Here is a 22,525-nt window from a genome sequence, read left to right on the forward strand (position 1 = left end):
TTGGGCTGAGCTTAAGTGTTGCACGTGCAGAGGTCCTCCTTGGAGTTGAACGCCAGTTTTTGTGCCAGTTTGGGCGTTCAACTCTGGTTTTGGCTCCTTTTCTGGCGCTTGACGCCAGATTTGGGTAGAAAGCTGGCGTTGAACGCCAATTTACGTCATCTATTCTTGGCCAAAGTATGAACTATTATATATTGCTGGAAAGCCCTGGATGTCTACTTTCCAACGCAATTAGAAGCGCGCCATTTCGAGTTCTGTAGCTCCAGAAAATCTACTTTGAGTGCAGGGAGGTCAGAATCCAACAGCATCAGCAGTCCTTCTTCAACCTCTGAATCTGATTTCTGCTCAAGTCCCTCAATTTCAGCCAGAAAATACCTGAAATCACAGAAAAACACACAAACTCATAGTAAAGTCCAGAAATGTGAATTTAACATAAAAACTAATGAAAACATCCCTAAAAGTAACTAGATCCTACTAAAAACATACTAAAAATAATGCCAAAAAGCGTATAAATTATCCGCTCATCAGTCCTGATTTGGTAGCAGAAACTACTGAGAAGATTAAGAAGATACGAGAGAGAATTCTAACTACTCAAAGTCGACAGAAGAGCTATGCGGATCAAAGGAGGAAGCCGTTGGAATTTGATGTAGGAGAACATGTATTCTTGAGGGTTACTCCGACGACTGGGATTGGAAGAGCTATAAAAACCAAGAAATTGAATCCGAGGTTCATTGGACCGTTTGAGATTCTGAGACGATTCGGGCCGGTGGAATATCAAGTAGCTTTGCCACCTCATCTGTCTAATATGCATGACGTATTCCACGTGTCACAGCTCTGCAAGTACACGTCGGATGCAGCTCATGTGTTAGAACCTGAGTCGGTTGAGTTGAGGGAGAACTTGACTTTTCAAGTAATACTGGTGCATAATGACGACACTAATGTAAAGAAGCTGCGAGGAAAAGAAGTTAAGTTGGTTAAAGTAGCTTGGGAGCGAGCAAGAGTTGAAGAGCATACTTGGAAATTGGAGTCTGAGATGCGAAAGGATTACCCTGAGCTTTTCTCAGGTAATCACTAAATTTTGAGGGCAAAATTTCTTATTTGGTGGGGAGAATGTAAGAACCGTGACAAATTAACCGCCTAATTAGTTAATTAAATTGCCCAAAATAGAGTCCAAAAATTTAGAACGAGAATTTGAGGATTTAAATATGATTTTTGGAGTCAGTAGGTTTTTCTGAGTTAGAAAATGTGTTTTTTGCGAAAAACCGTGAAAAACCGTGAACCGGCAATCAAACTGGTTGAACCGGTTCAAGTCTGCCCAGTGCTACGCGAAAAAAAGTGAAAACAGTCAAAAACCTTAGAAAAATACTAGAAGTCGAAAACCGACGTTAATTTTAAAGGTTTGGCCCGAAGTTGGACCGAACGGGCTAAAAACGCTAACGGGTTGGACCGGGCCCAAGTTGGGCCTAAGGCCAACATATATATACCCTCAATAAAAGCCAATTCAGCACACAACACTCTCATAACTCACACACACCAGCTGAGAAAGAGAAGAGGGAGAAGAGAGAAGAGCACTATTCACACATCACTTTGATCCGCGATATCTCGAGCTACGGTGCTCCGATTCGCGTGCCGTCAGCGGCTACGCGAAGCTCTTGCCAAGCCCATCCTTTTTATCCAAGCATTGTGGTAATTTTCTAAAGTTTTTCTGCCCAGTTTTCGTGCCTTGGAGAAATTCGAGTTTCAGGGTTTGGTTTTGAGTGAAATCTTGTGTTTTGGGTGTTTAGGTACACTCTAGCACTTGATTGCTTGTGGTTTTGGCTTCCAAAACTATTGGTTAAGGTGAGTTACTCTTGAACCCTTGTGAAATTTTAATTTTTATGAGCCCTAGGTTGAATTGTGATGGTTTATGTATATATAGCTTGAATAATTGTGAGTTTGGAGGCCTTTGGTGATTGTTGGTGGCTTGGATTATGCTGGAAAGCTTGTTGGTGATCATTGTTGTGCTCATTTTGGGTTAAGGGCATATTGGAAATCGGCCAAGGTATGGTTTCAGTTTTCTCTATGTAGTATATAATATTCATGGACATTTAGTCTAGTGACCTATAGGATAGGGTTGATTTAATGTGGTTGTTGATATTGATTGGTTGAATAAGGTTTGTGAATTATTATTGGTAATGTTGTTGATTATGATGTTGAGATATGATGTATTATGAGTTTGGATGAATGAATATTATTGAGTATTAACATAAAGCATGAATGAGTTTGATCATAGAGATTGATAGTGATATAATGACGATGGATGCATGTGATGGTGGAAAAATTGTTTCTGATGTATATGTTTGATAATTGAGATTCAAAATGATGAAGTGTGGTGGAAAATTTGACATGAATGGTAAATTGTGACCTAAGAGGGTAGATTGTGTTGAAAATGGGAGTTTGGTATTGCTTTGGTTGGAGGTGGTTTGAGGATTTTGGAAAATTTCGTAAATTGTGATTTTTGGTAAAAGTTTATTTTCGGTGAACTTTGTTTGATCATAACTTATGCCTCGGTTTTCAAAATTTGTTGAAAACTGTATATAATTAAAGCTTATTGAAAACTCTTCAAATTGATATAAAGAGTGTAAGATTTGGAATTTTTTTAGAGGAAGTTATGATCATTCAAAGATTGGTGTAAAAATCTGAAATTTTGCAAAGTTGTAGAATTTTATGATTTCTGGTATGTGCGCACGCACAGCCTTGTGCGTACGCACACCTTTGCAGAATTTTTAACCCGTGCGCATGCACAGACCTGTTCGTACGCACACGCAGAGACAGGCAATCTGTTCACAGCGCTGTGCGTACGCACAGCCCAGTGCGTACACACACGTTGGGAAGGTCATTCTGTTGAGGGCGCTGGCACAGGTTGTGCAAGCAAATAGATATTGTGAATTTTGGCATCTGTATGTATGCACACCTCTATGCGTACGCACACGTTCTAAAACTTCTCCAGGGCATGCGCGCGCACACCCCTATGCGTACGCACGCTTCCTGTTTCTCAAATTTAACTTTGTTTTCAACTATTTCACCTTCCCAACAAGATTGTAAGCTTCTATGACACCATTTTAAGACTTTTGGGCTTGATTTTGAGTATGAGAACATGGGAAAGAACTTTAGAGTTTAGTTGATATTATTATGAAAAATTAGTAAACGGAGGCTTAGGTTTTGGGTGTACTAAGGATGTGTTTGATGGCGTGTGAAGGTAGATTGGTATATGAGATGAAAACTGATGAACTGTTGAGTTCAGAATTGAAATGTGAATTGACAGTAGTTGTGATGAGTCGAGGACTCGGAAATGGAAATGGAAATGTTGATGTGACAGTGGTTGAGATGAGTCGAGGACTCGAATGTGCAATGATGAATCATTGTTGTATTAAAAATGTTTTATGAAAAACCACTGAACTACTGTTTTAAATTGAGATTATGAGACGCTATGCGCCCGGCAGGGACGGCGGTTGGATCCCGCCTGTCGAGGTAGCGGCGGCGACGTAAGGGCGGTGGTTTGTCCCGCTTGCGTTGAGATGTGAGGTCTGTGGCAAGAGTATCCCGCTCGCACCCCTTCGGATCAATAGAGCGTGCAGGCGCAAAATCCTGGACATTGATCCGAGCACTATATCTCGGGGGTTCCCAATGATGATTTCGAAGGGCGACATCTCCATGGAGATGTGTCGGGTTGGTAGTTGAACTGACAATGTGATATCACAGCCAATAGGGCAGGCATTCATCATGTGCATCTCCTATCTGTTTGTATGCTTTGACTACTTGTAATGGTTTGCCTATTTGTATAACATGCCTATTTTCTTACTTGAGTTACTTGCCTTATATGCTTCTACTTGTGATTTACTTACATTGTATATAATTGTGATTTCTACTGAGATTGAAGAGGTTCAGAAGGCGGTGGCGATGGGATCGCATGGAGGATAGGTTGGTGAAGGCTATGGGACAGCGGTGTTTGGTTAGAATAGAAATCCCTTAAGATAGAGTACCCTGTTTATCTATGGTAAGATCTATATAATCATGCTTATTTGTTTTAGTATGCCTTAAGATTGAAATCTTGTGATGGATATGAAGTCTAGGATTGCCTTTGGCATCCCGGGGTCTTATATCCTACATCACTGGGCACTGTTACCATACTGAGAACCGCCGGTTCTCATTCCATATTTCTGTTGTATTTTTCAAATGCAGGTCGCAACCCACCTCGGTGAGTTGCTTGGATGGTGACAGAAGCGGAGGATCCGGATACCTTTTGAGTCTTTTTTATTTAATTTGTTTATACATCTCTCATTTTGTATTTTGTTTTAGCCTAGAGGCATATGTTGAGAGAACAAAACTTGTATAAGCTGTTTTTACTGTCTGGTTCCATGTATGGTCTGTATATGGCTTGCCGGCTTAAACTCCGCGCCGTGACTAGATTCTTATGATATTATACTATTATATTTTGATATATCTTATTTGTATCTTGTGTTGTAAGTTAGAAGCTTTGTTAGTACGTTTGCGCTTTTTAAATCCTGTTTTTGAGCTATATCTTTCATCGGGTTTCTAGATATTATTAATTCTTTCTATATATTATATGTGTGAGTTTAGAATTGTCGTAATCTCTTATTAACGTTTACTTTACGATGCGAGGTAAAGCTTAGGCTAGTTAGGGTGTTACAAAAGGATTCAATTGTAGATAAAAACTCATCAATTATTGAATCCATCTCATGATCAACCTCCTCAAAGTCTTCAACCATGATATGACTTGGAGGTTGCACACCCTCCTCAACATCAAATTCAAACATCTTAGAAGGAGGCTTTATGACTTGAGACTCCCATCGAGGTTCCACATCTCCTAAATCTTCAACCACTTTCTCTTCTTCAATAATTTTGGCGTTCTCCACTTGCCCTAGTACAAAATCCAGCTCCTCCTTGATGACTTCCACCTCTTGACAACTTTCTTCAATTCTCACTTTCTTGTTAACTTCTTCCAACACTTCCTCATTGATCAAGTCATGTGTTGGAGGGTGTATACAGTCCTTCTCAACATTGGTTTCACATCCGATGGAAGAGGTTTCAACAAGATTTCTATTGTCACTTGGTGTAGAGTTGTCTTCAATGATGGAACTTCCCTCTTGTTCAACCTCCCCTAATTCTTCAACTATTCCTTCATCTTCAATGGTCTTTCTTACTTCCACTTTTTGGGCCTCCTTTTGCTTCCCTTGAAGTAGGGATGCGTGAATCCGATCCATTAAGTATCTAAGACGATCCCTTCTCTCTTGTTCTATGTTACCAGCATAATTAGGATGTATTGCTCTTGGATTGATGGATATGGGTGAAAAGGAAGTGCACTAGAGCTCGAGGGATGAGTATTGGGGGTAGAGGGTGGATCCACACGGGATATAAGAGCTTGGAGAGTAGAGGTGAGACCAGTGAGAGAAGAGGTAAGTGTGGTTTGAAGCTCTCGTTACCCTTGGCGAATAACACTAAAGGTATCATCTATGGGAGCTCGGGGTGGATAGGAGGGTTCATTTGTTGGGAGAAAGGGCTCATAATACGAAGGTGGTTCTTCTTGATAAGGATATGGTGAGGGTGTATATTGAGGTGGTGGTTCTTGGGAGTAATTGTGTTGGAATGTGGGTGGTTCTATGTATGGTTCACACTACAAGAAAAAAGGCCTATGGCCACGCTTTTTTCTTGCCACGCTTCAAAAGCGTGGCCAAAAGTGGTCAATGGCCATGCTTTTACGAGGGTGGCGATTGGTTAGAGATTTGGCCACTTTTTTTTGCCACGCTTCAAAAGCGTGGCGAAATGAGTCTATGGCCATGCTTTTGTAAGGGTGGCAATTGAGCTGAGATATGGCCACGTTTTTTTCTGCCACGCTTCAAAAATGTGGCCATAGATAGAAATAGGGACATTTTAAAAGCGTTGCGACAGAGTTTCGTTATAGTGACATTTTAAAAGCGTGGCCGTTTCTTACAACTCTTTTGGCGCGCTTCAAAAGCGTGGCCAAAAGGTCCTCGTACAAAATAAAATGCTCCGTTGTACTTCTTCATTCAAAACACTGCTTATCTCATTCATCATTCAAAACCCCGTTTCTCTTCATTGAACCCAGAAGGCCAGAATCCTAAAAGCTTCGAAGAACCCCAGTCCTCACCCCAGCACTCCGCGAAGAACCCCAGCCCTCCGAAGAACATCGCCGAGGCTCGCGATGCCTTCGTCGTCATTCTCTCTTCTGGCACTCCCACCATCGCTGCTTCTTCGGCAGTGATTCTCTCTGGTGGTGACTCCCTCGTCGCACAGCGTCCATCGCAAGCCCTCCGTCGCAAGTCTCTCTGGTGGTGTCTTCCTCCAAGTTCACTCGGTCAACTCGGAGCAGCCTCTGGACCTTGAATCTATCTTCTCCGAGAACGATGAAGATTCGAGCCCTAAATTCAGGGAGCGAAGAGGGGTTCTCCACTTGTTCTGGAGCTCCTGTCATTCCTCGATCCCAAGCCCTAGCTCTCGCTCTTCTCTTGTCTTCATTCTCACCGTTCCCAATCACCTCTCCTTCGATGACCTCATTCGCTGGTGCGGGCCCCACCTCCACCATCTCCACCGCCTCCTCTTCATCAAGTACCATTTCTTCTCTGCAAACGTTTATTGCTTTCTTTGCATATTTCTTTCATTGAAATCCCAAAATTGTGATTTAACATGTGTACTAATGATGGAATGGAATATCGCTACAGTGTGCTGATTAAACTTAGTTTTATCCAGCGTGCAGCTATTGAAATTTTACTTTGACATAGAGTGCATAATATGCTATAATATTAGAATCAAATGAAACTATTTTAGAAGCTAACAATATAAATATTGTGAACTAAGTTGAAAAAATATGCTGTAATGAGATAGATAGATTTTCCAAAAGTTTCAATATTTCATTGTCTTTTCCTTTTCAGATTTTTCCCTAACACAAACACCATCTGAAAGCTGATCAAGACCAGAATTTTTCTTCATATTGTTGAGAAGATTTTGTGGTGTGATTTTTCTGAATTTGTTCTCCAAGTTTGGGTCTGATTTGTTCTGAATTTAATTAAAACATGTTCTAATTATTGTTGCTTTGTTCTCCTTGTTTGTTTTTTATTTATTCTAATTTTAATTGAAACATGTTTGATTATTGATGATTTGATATCCTTATTTGGTTCTGATTTTAATTGTGCAAATTTTGATCTATTTTAGAGATTTATTTGTTCTTTATCAAATTATGGATTTGGACAGTTTTGATTTGGTGTAACATGATCAACTTTACCGCTTCCTTTGAGGAGGACCAGCAGCAATTTCAATGTCATGATACTGAAGGGCAAGGTTTGTTTTTCCCTCTCTTATCTTTCTCAGTGGTAAGATAGGAATTCTTTCGAGTTTTGAGTACTTATACTCTCCACTGGCTCTCTTTGGTAAGAAGAAGGCAGCACCACCTCCTCCTTCAAAGAAAGCTGCTGCTGCTGTCACTCCTGCCAATGATGAACTCGCCAAGTGGTATGGTAAGTGGTTGCTCTTATCTTCACATCCTTTCTTTTTTTGTTCTTTACCATATCCCAGTAAGCACCCACTTCTCCATGCTTCTAAATTCTAATTACTTGAACTAAATGCGTCATTGTTTGATTACTTAGATTTAATTTCATGTTTTGCATCCTTCTAAATCTGAATCTGATCTTGAATGGAAACGAAAATAAAGGGCTTGTATGCAGGGACAAGTAGAGGAATCAAGAATTCATAATGCAGTTTCTTAGGTACAACTAAGGTGAATTTTCTGGGGCACTCCATGCTACCTGCCAGGGTGACAAGATCCTGGTAGTTAACAGAGGCGAAATCCCGGTTCGTGCTATTTGCACTACTCATGAATTGGGAATACCCTGTGTGGCTGTGTACTCAACCATAGACAAGGATGCACTTCATGTCAAATTGGCTGATGAATCCGTCTGCATTGGCCTTTGAGAATCTGGTAAATTCAAAGATGAAATTATACCAGTTTCTACCAAGGTAAGTGCCAACTTCCAATGTAAGTTTCATTGCAGATTTTGAAATGTTATAGTACTATTGTACTAAACTATTAATGATTTTTCTGTAGATTGTGGATCCAAAAACCAGAGAGGAAAAGCAAATTATAGTTTCGGCTGATGATAGTATTCAGCCTAACTCAACTTTGATGGATCTAACAAAGCTAAAGCCTGCATTCCAGAAAGATAGTTCAACAACAGCAGGTGCTGAAGAAATCTGTTAATGTTAAGTTTGATATAGTTTAAATTTCTTTTCATATTTTTGTTCTCAGTTCTTATTTTTAATTTCAGGCAATGCTAGTCAAGTTAGTGATGGTGCCGCAGCAGTTCTCCTGATGAAGAGAAGAGTAGCCATGCAAAAGGGGCTTTCGATTATTGGAACCTTCAGGTACACAATAATCACGCAGAACAAGTAATTTTGTTATTAGTGGTATTACAAGTCAAATATGAGGATCTTGAAACAGTTCAGCATATATTGTTCAATGTGTATACTTTACAAGTAGTTTTTCTATAGTGCAGGTTTTATAATATCTGAATTCCACATTAATATATAGAAGCAGCATTTTAAGCTCTTAATTTGATTCTGCTCATTTAATTCCAAAGATGTCTACTAGATAGGTTACTTGAAGTAATTCATTTCACAAATGAGTATAATTGTATTTAATTGTCTTAGCATCCTATATTCAATTATTGTAGGAGTTTTGCTACTGTCAGAGTAGACCCTGCTATTATAGGAGTTGGCCTGGCATTTGCTATTCCAGCTGCAGTAAAATCTACTGGTCTTGAACTTCATGACATTGACTTGTTTGAAATCAATGAGGTACTGGTTTTACTAGTTGAAAATGCTAACCTATTTGCAATCTATTTTATTATGTCTGTACCATGCTGAAACTTTGTTATGTATCATTTACTCAATGCTTTTACTTCATGGATATTATTATTATTATTATTATTATTATTATTATTATTATTATTATTATTATTATTATTATTATTATTATTATTATTATTATTATTATTATTATTATCTGCTTTACTTTTACCCTTTAATTTTACAAAGATTTTTAGTTTCATCCAATTCTTGAGTAAATTAATTTTATACATGATATTGCACATATGGCTATAATGAAATCTGTTTCGGGATGGCCAGATTTTAATTTGAACCTTTGCAATTGTGATTTTTTCTGGAATGTACCTGTTACAAAATAAAACACTCAGCCTGCAAAAGCTCATCAGCTTTGTGTTTATCATGTCTGTACCAAGGTGGTTGCGCAGTGATTGCTGGCGAATCCAAGGAGCATGCCATCGCTTCAAAGCTTGGCTGCTCATGGTTCATTGAGAGCTAGAAGGAAGGCTGATGCATTATTAAGGTTGCTCAATAGATGCCGCTCTCAGCCTCATCATTCTCTTTGATTCATATATGTATTTTGCAATGACCATAGATTTGCATATTCTTCTTGTCATTCTTATAAGTTTGTTACAATGAGTTCTCATTAGGAAATAATCCTTAGATGACTTAATTACACAAGTTGTCAAAACATTTTGAATTTTTTTTGTTGGATTCAATCACATTTCTTTAGCAAACATTTTTGTTATCCACGCTTTCTTTAGCCATGAAATTTGCAAACAAATTTTAAAATTTATTAAATTCATAAAAATTAATAAGAAATTTTTTTTTATATTTTCTTATTTTTTTCCTTTTTTTTAATTTGACAAAGGAATAGGCCACGCTTTGAAAGCGTGAACAAAGCGTGGCAAAAAGTTCAAATTGGCAAGCCACGCTTTTAAAGCGTGGCCATATCTCACATACGGCCACGCTTTTAAAGCATGGCCATATCTCTCACATACGGCCAAAGCGTGGCTATATCTCTTTATTGGCACGTTTCAAAAGCATGGCCATATCTCATGTACGGCCACGCTTTGAAAGCGTGGCCATATCTCCCACATACGGCCACGTTTTTAAGCATGGCAATATGTAAAAAGCGTGGCAAAAAAAGCGTGGCGATAGACTGAAAAAGGCGTGGCGATAGAGCAACCGCCACCCTTCCAGATGCCACCCTTTCAAAAGTGTGGCGGTAGCTCAAAAAGCGTGGCAAAAAGCTATCGCCATGCTTTTTTCAGCTTTTCGCCACGCTTTAAAAGCGTGGCAATAGAGCTGTTTTCTTGTAGTGTCATATGGCTCGTAGGGTGGTTGGTATGGTGGATAAAGGTTAGGATCATATGGAAGTGTTTGATTGTAGGGGGCTTGTGAGTATGGTGGTTCAAAGCTATGTTGAAGAGGGGATTCATAGGTATATGATGGTGGTTGTTGATTGTCACGAAGAGGTCTACCATAATAACCATTGTCTTGGTATGCATCATGGAATGGTTGTTTCCAAGAGGGTTGTCCATAAGCTTGAGGCTCCTCCCACCTTTGATTGTCCCATCCTTGATGCATGTTCTCATTGTAGCTTCCATTCCCTAGACATAATTTGATCCAAACTCATAGCCAAAGGGGTGAGAATTCATAGTAGCAAGAGAAAATAAAAACAAAAACTAATAAGAAATAAGGGAAATAAACTCCTAAAACTAGCAAAAACTAATAAAGACAAAAAAGGCAAACATATTCACAATAACCAATAATAAGGCACACATTTGCAATTCCCCGGCAACAGCGCCAAAAACTTGACGGAGAAAAAATGTCGGTAAAGATTTTCACAAAAATATCGCGTTGCAAGTATAGTTTTAAACCGACAATTAAACCTCAATCAATGTTTAAATTGTTTGTCACAAATACAAACCCAATAAAATTAACCGAAGTATTCAACCTCGGGTCGTCTCTCAAGGAATTTCAGGGAAGTGTACTTACTATTGATTATGGGAAAACGTTTTTGGGGTTTTTGAATTAAAAGACAAGAAAGTAAAAATAGCAAGAAAATAAAGTAATAAATACGAAAGCTCTTAACAAGGAAAGAGGATTAGAAGTCCTATCCTTATTATCATTATCAATTGTGATGGTAAATGTGGATTGCCTTCACTTAGTTAACCTCTAACCAATGGAGGAAGGTCAAGTGCATACAATCAACTTAAGTTCACAAGTCCTAGCCAACTCATAGTGAGAGACTAGCTTTGGTGAAGTTCAAGCTAACCGGCAATCTTCAATCACCAATCAACAAAAGACTTTTGATAACTCAAGAGTCTCTAAATAATCAATCCAAGTCAAGAACGTAAAAAGCTAAATTAAAATTCACCCAAACATTTTATCAAACACTTGGTAGGCACAAAATAAAAGCATGATAAAATTAACAAGGAATATTAAATCTAAACAACCAATTGCAAGCATCAATGACTAACAATTAAAGAAAGTAACAATAAACATAGAAAACATAAATTGCATTAACAGAAATCAAATGTAACATGAGCTCATAAACATAAAAAATGATGAAAAAGGGAAATTAACAAGAGAAGAAGATGAACTAAAGTTCTTAAACAAATAAAAGTAAGACAAAAACTAAATTAAAGGAAGATTGAACCTGAACCTAAGGAGAAATTGAAAGAAGAAGCCCTAAACCTAGAGAGAGGAGAGAGCCTCCCTCCCTAGAAACCTACATCTAAAACCTAAAGTGTGAATGAATGAAAGTGAATGATTCCTTTTTCCAGCTCCACTCTACAGCCTCTAATCTGTATTTTTGGGCCTGAAACTGGGTCAAAAGCAGCCCAGAAATCGCCCCCAGCGTTTTCTGTTTAATGCAGCACGTGACGCTCTGTCACGCGTACGCGTCAGCTACGTGTACGCGTCACTGGAATTTTCACTGGCCACGCGTAGGCGTCAGCCACGCGTGTGCGTCATCTGTCGAATGCACCAGTCACACGTATGCATCGTCCATGCGTGCGCGTCGCTACCAGATTCTGAAATACTTTGTTTCTTGTATTCCTTTCACTTTTGCATGCTTCTTTTTCATCCTCTAAGCCATTCCTGCCCTATAAACTCTGAAAACACTTGACAAACATATCACTACATCGAATGGTAATAAGAGAAGATTAAAATTAGCGAATTTAAGACCAAAGAAGCATGTTTTCAATCATAGCACAAAATTAGGAAGGAAAATTTAAAACATGTGAATTATATGAATAAGTGTGAGAATAATGGATAAAATCCACTCAATTCAATACAAAATAAACCATAAAATAGTTGTTTATCAAGAACATCCTCTGATGATAGAAGTCTTTATGCCTCTTGGTATCACCAATCCATGAAATTCGCTGATGGACTAGGACAAGGTTGAAGCATAGGACAACTTGCTCTCTGGCATTTCTGAACTCGTACCACTTTGATTGATACTCGGAGAACCATTGGTCTCTACCCCTCCTATCCTTTGACATAAGGAAATCAATGTCAAGAGATGTCTCTAGTCGGTGCTACACCCCACCAAACTTAGGTATAACACGATCAATCTGATGGCATTCAATAACAGCAAAGTAGATCAGAATTATAACAGAACGATATAATATCTGATGTCTGTGCTCAATGATAGCGTGATCCATAACACTTTATACCTCCGGATCAAATGGCCTCCACAAAACTATTAAGACACTGAAGTTTTATGTTACGGCTTCAGAATATTTAACACTTTACTATGATTAACTAAACAACATGTAAGATACTTACCTCAGTGGATTGCAACATATTCAACCTCAACCTAGACTTTCTCTCATGATACGAAGGACTAAATCCCTTCCACCTACAATGTAATCATCTTACCATTATGAACGAAATAGATAAATATGAACTATTGCATTAAATGAGAAATTTGAACCAAGAATATTATTACCTAGAGGCCAATAGCCAAACAAATGAATCATACCCACAGGGTCTGAATCTAGAAAAACGCCAAAATATCCATGAATGGAGAAGGCTCAACAAACCGGCTAATTGCACCACATTTTAGTTGGCAACACGACACATGCAGCGGACAACCACGCCAACATGGCAGAACCCCAACTATATTTTTTCAACTCATCCAGCTTTGCAACATAGAACAATCAATGAATGTATACTTGAGCACCAAATTTATCTCCAAACAACTAAGTCGATAAGAGCATTATGCATAATGTATGTTTGAGCATAAATCCTCACTAGCATTTGCCAGGAGAACCCTAAATTTCTGTTGGAACCATGTCTGATAGACGCTGTGCTTCTAAATATATGGGTCAGGAGAAAACTTACCAAATAACTCCTGAAATTATATCCATGCTGATCTCCCTTCAGGCATGTATTGTTCAAAATCTGACAAACACTCACTCACTGCCTCACCTACGTAACATCTTACAATATCATTATGCACTCTTCGAAAAGCATATAAAAGATGTGTCTCTTTATATGTGATTGCTTTATAAATGCACAAATAAATGTCTCGTCAAATTTAAACCGATACTCATAAACCCTAGCAATATAGTACAACTCAACAGCTTGAAGGTAAAAAATAATGCGCTCGTGTAATGGCATCTTCTGTTATTTTTTCACAATAACAACACAATAACTCATTTACAAAATCAAAATCCATCAAAATGCATGTTTTTAGATTTTTAACAATAAAAGTTCAGCCTTTGCCAATGTGACCTATTTCATTTTTCTATTTATTTAACATGTATTAATTATGTATGTCAGTTCTATAGTTTATAAATGTGTTATAATCTATCACAACTGTACAGTATTTTATATAGTAATTTGTATTAGCAATTCACACCATCATCGCATTAATTATAGTCAACGTAGTAAAAAAAATTTAAAAAGACTAATTTTTTTATTTATATTTCCTGCCACATGAGCAATCTCATTTAGTCATTATAGTTAATATGATAAGCCACCACTCAAATAAAGATCCTAAAAACAATTTTTTCTAAAGACGCCTACGTGACAAAATCTAAACCATACATTTTAAAGTCACACTTTTCACTACAAAACACTTAAAATCATAGCTTTTTATAAGAAAAGCATTACCTAATGGAAAAAAGTAAATTGAAAGATTTAAGAGAAGAAATAATTAAATTATCAAAATTAATAGATCAAAAACTAATGATTTTAACTAATGTTAATTGCAATGACACCGAATTCTTAAAATCAATACAAAATGATTTTTCTCAAAATCTTTATTTTACTATAAGTTTTATTGAAGGACTTCAAAAACCTGAAAAAACTTATTTTTCACACGGAATTTCTAAAAAATGTTACCATGGAAATGATTCCCCACATCTTTATCATACTTTTAACCCACAATTAAATTCTATAGTAGATATGCTTGAAGAAATATTAGTATCCATAAAATTTTAAAGAAATAAGGAAAAAGAGGAACCTAATATAAACGAAATTAAACAGATATTAAATAAATATTTTCAGAAAGAGATATCCCAAAGAAGAAAAATTTCAAAATATAATCAACATAACAGAATTAAAAGTAAAACCACCATTGAAATTATGAATATTGAAGAAAAATTAGAAGAAGTTACAATGCTTTTTAAACAATTAAAAATGGCTCAAGAAAATAATATTATAGAACAAGAATTTCAAATAGAAGAAGAATTAGTAAATTCTGAAAATATAGAAAATGAAGAACACATCCTAGATTATTCAAGTGATGAAGAACCAGCAATTTCAATACAAGTAAAAAATGAAGCTGGAACATCTAAGGATAATCAATCTCAATTTAAATGGGAAACAAGTTTTAAAAATTATACTTTTAAAAAGGGGTTTATGAATAAAGATTCAAAGTACACAAAAATACCATCAAAATACGTTCCTAAAATTCAAGAAATGGAAGGAGAAAGAATGCTCGATTTAGACTGTAAACAGAATGAAAAAAAAATTTCGAGAACTGGTTGAATTCCTTTTTATTAGAAGCCTTTACTAATCCAAAACTTAGTGAATTGTCTGGAAGAGATATCTGGAATTATATAGGGTTTCATACTAAAGGAACTGTAAGAGATTATATGACATCAATAGAAAACCAAATAATAGAAGAATTAGCAACAAAAACAACAGCTTATGACAAGATATTACATATAATGATGATTTTATATAAAGAATTTTTTGGAAAAAATATTATAGATCATAGACAAGAAGTCTTTAATAAAGAATACAAATCAATACATAAAATTGACCAAAAAGCAGAGATGGCTGAAATATTTATTCAAAATTATAGGTTCATTGTTCCATCTATATATATGTTAGATTTTGGAATAGATTTTATCATAGGAAATAACTTTTTAAAGTTATATCATCCATTCATTCAAGAATTAACATATATAATTTTAAAAGCTCCACACGATTCTTCAATAAATCAAAAATCAAAACGTATAAAAATACCAACTACTACTATAGATAAGATTTTAAAATTTAAAATATTTTTTATATATTAAATTAAAAGAACCTACAAAAGAGATAAATGTTCCAAATAAAATTCCTTATTCCGCAAGAGATAGAGAAGAGTTCTCATTAGAATGTAAAGATCTTTTGGAAAAATGAATTATAAGATTAAGTAAAAGTCCTCATGCGGCTCCAGCCTTTTATGTCGAAAACAATAATGAAATTAAAAGAGGAAAATGAAGAATGGTAATTAATTATAAGAAGATGAATGAAGCAACTATGAGTCATAAACTTCCAAGAAAAGATTCTATTTTAGAAAAAATCAAAGGAGCAACTTGGTTTTCATCTCTTGATGCAAAATCAGGATATTGGCAACTTCATTTAGACGAAGAAACAAAGAAATTAACTGCTTTTACTTGCCCAACAAAAGAATCAACAAGTGTGTTGCTCTATGAATGGAATGTATTACCATTCGGATTAAAACAAGCCCCAGATATTTATCAAAGATTTATGGAAAAAAATCTAAAAGAGTTGAGTTTCTTGGATTAATTATATCCACTCAAGGAAAGCTAAAACTTCAACCAAATGTTCTAGGAAAGGTAAATTTATTTCCTAATAAAATAGAAGATAGAAAATAATTACAAAGATTTTTAGGGTGTATAAATTATATTTCTGATCAATCAAAGATTTTTAAAGAATATAACAGAATACACTAAAAGCTTATTTCCAAAAATAAGTACTAAAAAAGAATGGAAATGGGAAGAAAAAGATAGTATGCAAATTCAAAGAGTCAAAGAAGTATGTGAAAAACTTCCAGAACTTTATATTCCAGAAGAAAACGACTACTTAATAGTAGAAACAAATGCTTCGGACATAACCTGGTCAGGATGTCTAAAAGCTAAGAAAGCTATAAAAAGTTTGAAACGAGAAAAAGAATCACTAGATTCTAAATATTCCCCAAAGGAATTACTTTGCAGGTATATTTCAGGGACTTTTACTCCAACAGAACAGAGATATACTACTCATGAAAAGGAAACTCTAGCAGCAATTAAATCTCTTAAAAAATGGAAAATTGATTTACTACCAAGAGAATTTACATTAAGGACAGATTCAAGTTACCTAACAGGTTTCATACGATATAATTTAAAAGTTGACTATAATCATGGACGATTAGTAAGATGGCAATTATTTTTGTTACAATATCCAATAAAGATTGAATATATTAAGGGTGACAAAAATGTTATTGCAGATACATTAACGAGAGAATGGAGTTCGTCTACAACGCATTAGATCAAGAAATTCAAAAATATGAGCAAGAACTCGAAAAATGCAAGCATTGTCAGCAAATAAGAACACAGATCCAATCTCTCAAGAAGGCCATTGAAGCAATGAAATCAACACAACAAGCGAAACCATCAGAGTTCAGCCAGCTAAGCATGGTGGACAAATCAGGTGAAGAAAAAATTTCAGAAAATATAACAATTGCTGAAATTATTAAAAAATCCACCCAAGATAAAAAATATTATATAATTTATAATGGCCCCATGAAAGGAGTATATGATGCCTGGGAAAAAGCAGCACCATTCACACATCAATCAAGGATAACTCATAAAGGAAGATTTTTAACACTGGAAGAGGCAAAGGAATCCTTCAGGGAATATGAAGCTCTTCATCCAGAGCAAACCCTAAAAAGAGCAGATAAAGCTCCAATTCAAACCCAGAGAATAGGAATAATAAGAAACATTCCTACAAGGGCTGAAATCAAGGAAAAGAAAAGGGTCTGTAGATCAAATCTCAGAGAAACCCTTAATATAGTCCTGAATTGGACTGAAGAAAAAAGGGCAATTTTGGGATATTATCCTATTGCCAAAGAACAGCTAACAAAGCTGGTTATCTTTCCAGATGCTTCCCCATCTGACACTTATCAGTTTTTCCAGTATGGATTAATTGATACAATTTTAATTTTTAATGATCTAAAAATTATTAGTGAGTTTCCTACAGGATTCTTGATGCAGTAAAGAGATTTAAAAATATGATTGACAATGTAAATCCAAGGGATGTATCCCTAAAATTTACAAACAGTCAACCTATTTTTAATAAAGAAGAAGAATGCTTGATTTCAGCACACCAAGTAATATTCATGTCCGTCTTCCCAGGAAATTTTCAACCAATTGATTGAATTCAAAATTTAACAATTTACAGTCATGAAGGAAGACTAGCCAGCACATTAGCAAGGGTCTTTGAAAGAACTCAAAAAATAACGAAAGAATCTCACACAAGGATTAATTATAAAAGTAGAAATACTCTGCTTGTGTCCAGTAAAAGAAATGAAATTGAAGAAAGAGAGATGAGACTCTTGGTGGAATTTGAATCAGCATTCTATAATTTATCTGGACTTTTAGAAAAGCTCCCTGAAGGGATAAAGAGGAATCTCTGCTATTTGATAAAAGATAGAGAAGACCACAAGTGCCAGCTATGTGCCTCAGAAATATCTGAAGAAAGCAATAATGAAACGGAATCAACCCACATGATAAAAGAAGAGGACAGTGCATCTGAAGCCCACATGATAAAAGAAGAGGACAGTGCATCTGAAGCATCCCTCAACATTATTGCATAATGACGTAAGCGCTTAGGTCATAAAGCATGTAGCTTGTAGCTGGTGCAAGATAATAAACAATGACGTAAGCAATGACGTCATAAGAAGGGTAAGGATGGGAATTGTCCATCAGACCCAACTATTATAAATAGGTTGCTTAGGCAATTGAAGAGGGTATCAGAAAACAGAAAGCAGAAGGCTAAGAGTACTCACATGCTAGGAGAGCAAGGAGGAAGCTGCCGAGGCGATTCTGTAGTCTGACAAAGAATTCTCCTAGGGAAAAATAGTTCTAAACTCCCCTCTGGAGTTATTATCTACAATCTCCCCTCTGGAGATAAAAACACCTTATGTAAAATATACTAAATAAAGGAAGTTTTTCTCCAGAAAGGTACATCTTCATCTTAATCTTTTAGTTATGAATTATTTAGAAAGTTTAGAATTAACGGAAGAATCTAATTATTATAGATTAACTGCTTTATTAGATAATGAAAAACAGGCTGTTCTAAAAACAGAATTAAATCTCAAATCAAATGAAAATTTTAATAAGCAAAGTCTTTTAAAAGAAGGTTTTAATAGAAAAAATATAATATACTATGGAAACATTCAACTTGAAGCCCCTATAAAGATAAAATCTGCCAATGGAGAACTTGAAATAGCTTTGATAAATGATAAAGAATTGAGTAAACAGATTGAGAAAATTAAGGATCAACAAAAAAGATCTAAAATTGGATGGATTCATATTAGTACCATACAAGTCTTAATCAAATCTACATATATGAAAGGAATTAATTCACCAATAAATTTAGCAATCTGTGACAAAAGAATTACTGATGACCCAATAGATCAAATAATTGGAATTGTTCATAGAAATTTGGCAAATGTAAATGTTAAATTTAATGCCCATATTGGATATGCTATACCTTTATCAACTGAAAATCTTGGAAGATCTATAAGTTTGGCTATAAATTTCACAAAAAGAATCTAATGGAACAAGATGATGAACCATTTTCAATTACATATGCAATAAATTATGCTTTAACAAATAGCCATCATAGTATAATATTTAAAAACAGAGAAAGAATTTATGTAGATGAATTATTTCAAAAAATTGTAAAAACAGAAATACCAAAATATAAAGCTATTAAAAACCCAGTTCTATTATTAAAAGAACCATCAGGAAAATTGGTTTCATCGAATTTTCAAATAAGAGAATCTAAAATTAATAGTCCTTTAAGTTTATCTAAGTTAGAGACTAAAGAAGAAAACTCTGAAATAAAAGAATTAACAAAAAAGGTCGAAAAATTAAATGAAACCCTAAATACTAAATTATGACAATAAATAAAGAAGAAATATATGTAACTTATCAAGATAAGAAACAAGAGCTCTTTGAAAGAGAGAATCGTTTGAATTATTTGCAGTTTTCTGAAATAAATAAAAGAGCATTTGAAGCTCTAAAAATAATCTATAACAAGTTGAAAAGAGAAGTTGAAAAGCTAGAAAAATTAATAGAATCTCTAGAAAATAGTGATGAATTGATGATAGAGTTTGCAGAAATTCTAAAATAAATAATGTTAAACAAAACTATTTTTAATTATGATAAAGCATAAAAAGATTGAAAAATCAGAAAATAAAATAAAAAGGAAAAGAGCGAGAAAATTAAAAAGTAAAATAGAGGAGTATAAAAGAGAATTAAATAATCTTCAGATCGAAATTGACGATCATATAATAAAAAGGATAGAAATAAGAATAAACATAAACAAGTTGGCAAAAGAATAAATTGAGATTTTGAAGATAAAGAATGAGTAGTATGATCCCAAACTGAGAGCAGTGTGATGCCAAAATTGACGGAACCCAAAAAAGAAGAGGAACAATGGAGTAAATTGAAAACAAATGAGTATCAAAATTGAGGAGTAATTTTCTACGGTCAAATTATTCATCAAGAAAACATAAAAAATTTGACGTTTGTGATATTTGTCAAAAATATATATTAATTTTGACATTTAATTATGGTGTTAAAAAATAAAGTGTTAAAATAACTCTATTTTCTTGTAGTGTGGAATTAAATTTAAAAATTTTATAAATGCTTGAAAAATCATATTACGATTTAAAAGAATTAAAGCTGTTGAAAGAAAAAATGAAGAATGAAAAAAAATTGAAAGATATTTAAAAATAAGAGAAAGTGTAGAAATAAAAGAAGTTCTTGAGGATTTAAGAAATTATATTAAAAGAAAAGTCGAAAATAAAAAAAAAAAATTGGTATCAGAGCCAAGTTAACGATTAAGGATAACACTTTCTCTTTAAGCAACACTTTTAGTGATACGCTTTTAAATCAATAACAACCACAAAAAGATGAAACTGACAACTTTATCAGAATAGCCACCGTATGAATAATCTATCGCCACGTTTTGTTATGCGGTGTACCCCACCAAGATCACTAGCTATTTCAGAACTGTAAATCGTTGTTATGGTTTGAGTTTTCTTCGCTCAAATGGCTCAACTAAAACGTTGGCTCGCTACTGATTTTATATATATATGCACGCCACCACTTTGCATAAATCGTTGGTTTCTTACATATGTTTTATGTATGTATCACACTAAATCATGGGTCTTTCATGGGTTTCATTCAATTCTTGGAAAACCAACACTAAACCCATGACTTATGCTTTGTGTGCCTATAGTTTTATCTCACTTGTCCATGATTTTGAATTAATGTGTAAATCGTGGTCTTATACTTGTAAAAGGTTTACATTTCTGACCCACTTAAAATATGCCCAGTGACAACGATTCATGTATGAAGATTTGAAGCTTAAATCGTGGTAATCTACTAGGTTTTATATTTTTTCGAAAAACTTGTAGATATGCCACGATTTTTATAAAAAGTGGGAGGATAAAATTATAATACATTTAGTTTTAGAATATTCTAATAATATCTATCTTTAACTAGTTTAAATAAGTAAATTACCCAATAAATGTGGAGTAAACTTTACTTTTCTTCTCTATCTATCAGTTCATACATCATTATTTAATCTTGAATAAAGTCAAGAATATTTTACCATAACCGTTTTAACAGCAGTAATAATTATCTGAACACAAAGAAGTGATCTACACTGTTATCCCAACTCTAACGTGCCTTGCTCTTTGCCAAGGCACTTTCGGTTTTCTTCCAGAATTTAATTTCCAGATTACAATAATAAAATATAAATGAATGGCCGAACGGAGGACATAGCTAAATTAAAATTTTTAAAGAAAAAATTACATAATTAACGACCAAACTTGGCAGAAAATTACACCAGCCATTGAAAAAAAAAAAAAAGAAGTTAAAATTATTTCGTGACAATAGATACTCATATAAAGTAGAACAATATTACTTCATGATAAAGTGTTATGATTTAACCAATGAAAAAGTAACATCTTATACTTCTTCACATGTGACTTTTTCAATGATTTATGATCATATACTTCACTCTATCGTAAAGTATAAAAATACCACTTCACGATAACAAGAATCAATTCATTCAAATGCTGCTTGTTGCTGAGAAGGATTCAAAACCTGCGTTCTTCGTTGACCAATTCCAAACCTCATCTCTTACACTTGCTGCACCATTATTATCTCCTTGTTGCTGGTTATTATTATTATTACCACCGCCATAGAAACCACCACTTCCATTATGTCCACCGCCGCCGCCTCCTCCTATTCCCAACAAGTCCAACGTCATCACATCACTATTACCCCCGATACTTCCACCCTTAGTACACTCCCTTTTCGTCACCGCACTTTCGCGGTGGTGGTTACTGTGGTCAATGATCTTGGACAGTGCCTTGCTTTGGTCCAATATAGCGTTGAACATATCCACACCGTTCATTCCACACATCAAATTACCATAATGATGAGGAGTAGTAGCCATGTCTTGTTGCATGAACTGGTTCATGAACAAACTGTTATTATTGTTATTCACATTCTGTTGCACTGGAGCTACTCCGCTAAACGATGGCGGCGCCATGCTTGTTGTGGCGGTTACATAACCGCCACCCTTGTTGCTATTCTCCACTACTATGTTGTTGTTGCTGCTGCTGACGGTTGCACCCATTTGCGCTGCTTTCTGAAGCAGTGCGGTGGCTGACATGTGCGGCGAGGACAGTGATGACGACGACGCAGTTAAGTGGAGGGCGTTGTCATCGAAGATGGTGGTGGTGGAGGTGGTGTTGGGGTTTCTCGGGAAGGGTATGTTGTTGAATGAGGGTTTTGGAATGATGAGGTCGTGGTGAAGAGGGAGTGAGGAGGATGAAGAAAGAGTGGTGGGGGTGGTGGTGATTGGTAGAGAGGGAAGAAGGAGGTTTGGGATTTGGGGTTGGGATTGGAGATTTGAAGGTATGTTTGGGAATAATGATCCTTCGTTCTTGTTGTTGTTCTCCTCTGCAAGTGCGTCGCAGAATGCTCTGTGGGTGATGAAGCTATCTCTTCTGCACAATATCAACAACTAACACATCTCAATAATTAGGTTGCTTTTTCTGTTGGAGATTATTTTTATAAAAATATTTTTT

General features: G+C 35.4%; 3 protein-coding genes and 1 long non-coding RNA gene across 4 annotated transcripts in view; 1 reads left to right on the forward strand and 3 right to left on the reverse strand.

Annotated features, from left to right (window-relative positions):
• The window catches only part of LOC110266381, a 15,022-nt gene extending 7,589 nt beyond the window's left edge, over positions 1-7,433 (reverse strand). Inside the window, exons 1-2 of the long non-coding RNA XR_002353703.1 lie at positions 7,293-7,433; positions 2,730-2,732 (exon numbers count right to left, since the gene is read on the reverse strand). This is a non-coding gene — a long non-coding RNA (uncharacterized LOC110266381). The remainder of the gene's footprint in view (positions 1-2,729; positions 2,733-7,292) is intronic.
• Positions 6,123-6,617, reverse strand: LOC110266380. The gene is made up of 2 exons (XM_021110914.1): positions 6,331-6,617; positions 6,123-6,230 (listed from the first exon to the last, which is right to left on the reverse strand). Exons 1-2 carry the CDS (start codon positions 6,599-6,601, stop codon positions 6,163-6,165), a joined length of 339 nt encoding a protein of 112 aa, XP_020966573.1. The 5' UTR covers positions 6,602-6,617; the 3' UTR covers positions 6,123-6,162.
• Positions 8,003-8,934, forward strand: LOC107615414 (3-ketoacyl-CoA thiolase 1, peroxisomal-like). Its single transcript, XM_021111855.1, has 5 exons — positions 8,003-8,016; positions 8,053-8,059; positions 8,117-8,249; positions 8,337-8,433; positions 8,742-8,934. The coding sequence occupies exons 1-5, from the start codon at positions 8,003-8,005 to the stop codon at positions 8,932-8,934; spliced, it is 444 nt and encodes a 147-aa protein (XP_020967514.1).
• The window catches only part of LOC107618654 (protein indeterminate-domain 2), an 8,927-nt gene continuing 7,591 nt past the window's right edge, over positions 21,190-22,525 (reverse strand). The window contains exon 3 of the mRNA XM_016320776.2: positions 21,190-22,444. Coding sequence (XP_016176262.1) covers positions 21,499-22,444 — 946 coding nt within the window. The 3' untranslated portion in view covers positions 21,190-21,498. The remainder of the gene's footprint in view (positions 22,445-22,525) is intronic.

The sequence above is a fragment of the Arachis ipaensis genome, chromosome B09, assembly GCF_000816755.2.
Source record: "Arachis ipaensis cultivar K30076 chromosome B09, Araip1.1, whole genome shotgun sequence".
In the NCBI taxonomy this organism is placed as follows: domain Eukaryota; kingdom Viridiplantae; phylum Streptophyta; class Magnoliopsida; order Fabales; family Fabaceae; genus Arachis; species Arachis ipaensis.

Excerpts from the sequence above, each read along its gene's own strand:
- LOC110266380 (XM_021110914.1), bottom strand. The coding sequence starts at position 6,601 with ATGGTGGAGGTGGGGCCCGCACCAGCGAATGAGGTCATCGAAGGAGAG. Across the intron at positions 6,231-6,330 it reads CACCAGAGAGACTTGCGACG|ACGAAGGCATCGCGAGCCTC; the intron begins GAGGGCTTGCGA and ends GAGAGAATGACG.
- LOC107615414 (XM_021111855.1), top strand. Across the intron at positions 8,250-8,336 it reads AGATAGTTCAACAACAGCAG|GCAATGCTAGTCAAGTTAGT; the intron begins GTGCTGAAGAAA and ends TTTTAATTTCAG. Across the intron at positions 8,434-8,741 it reads TCGATTATTGGAACCTTCAG|GAGTTTTGCTACTGTCAGAG; the intron begins GTACACAATAAT and ends CAATTATTGTAG.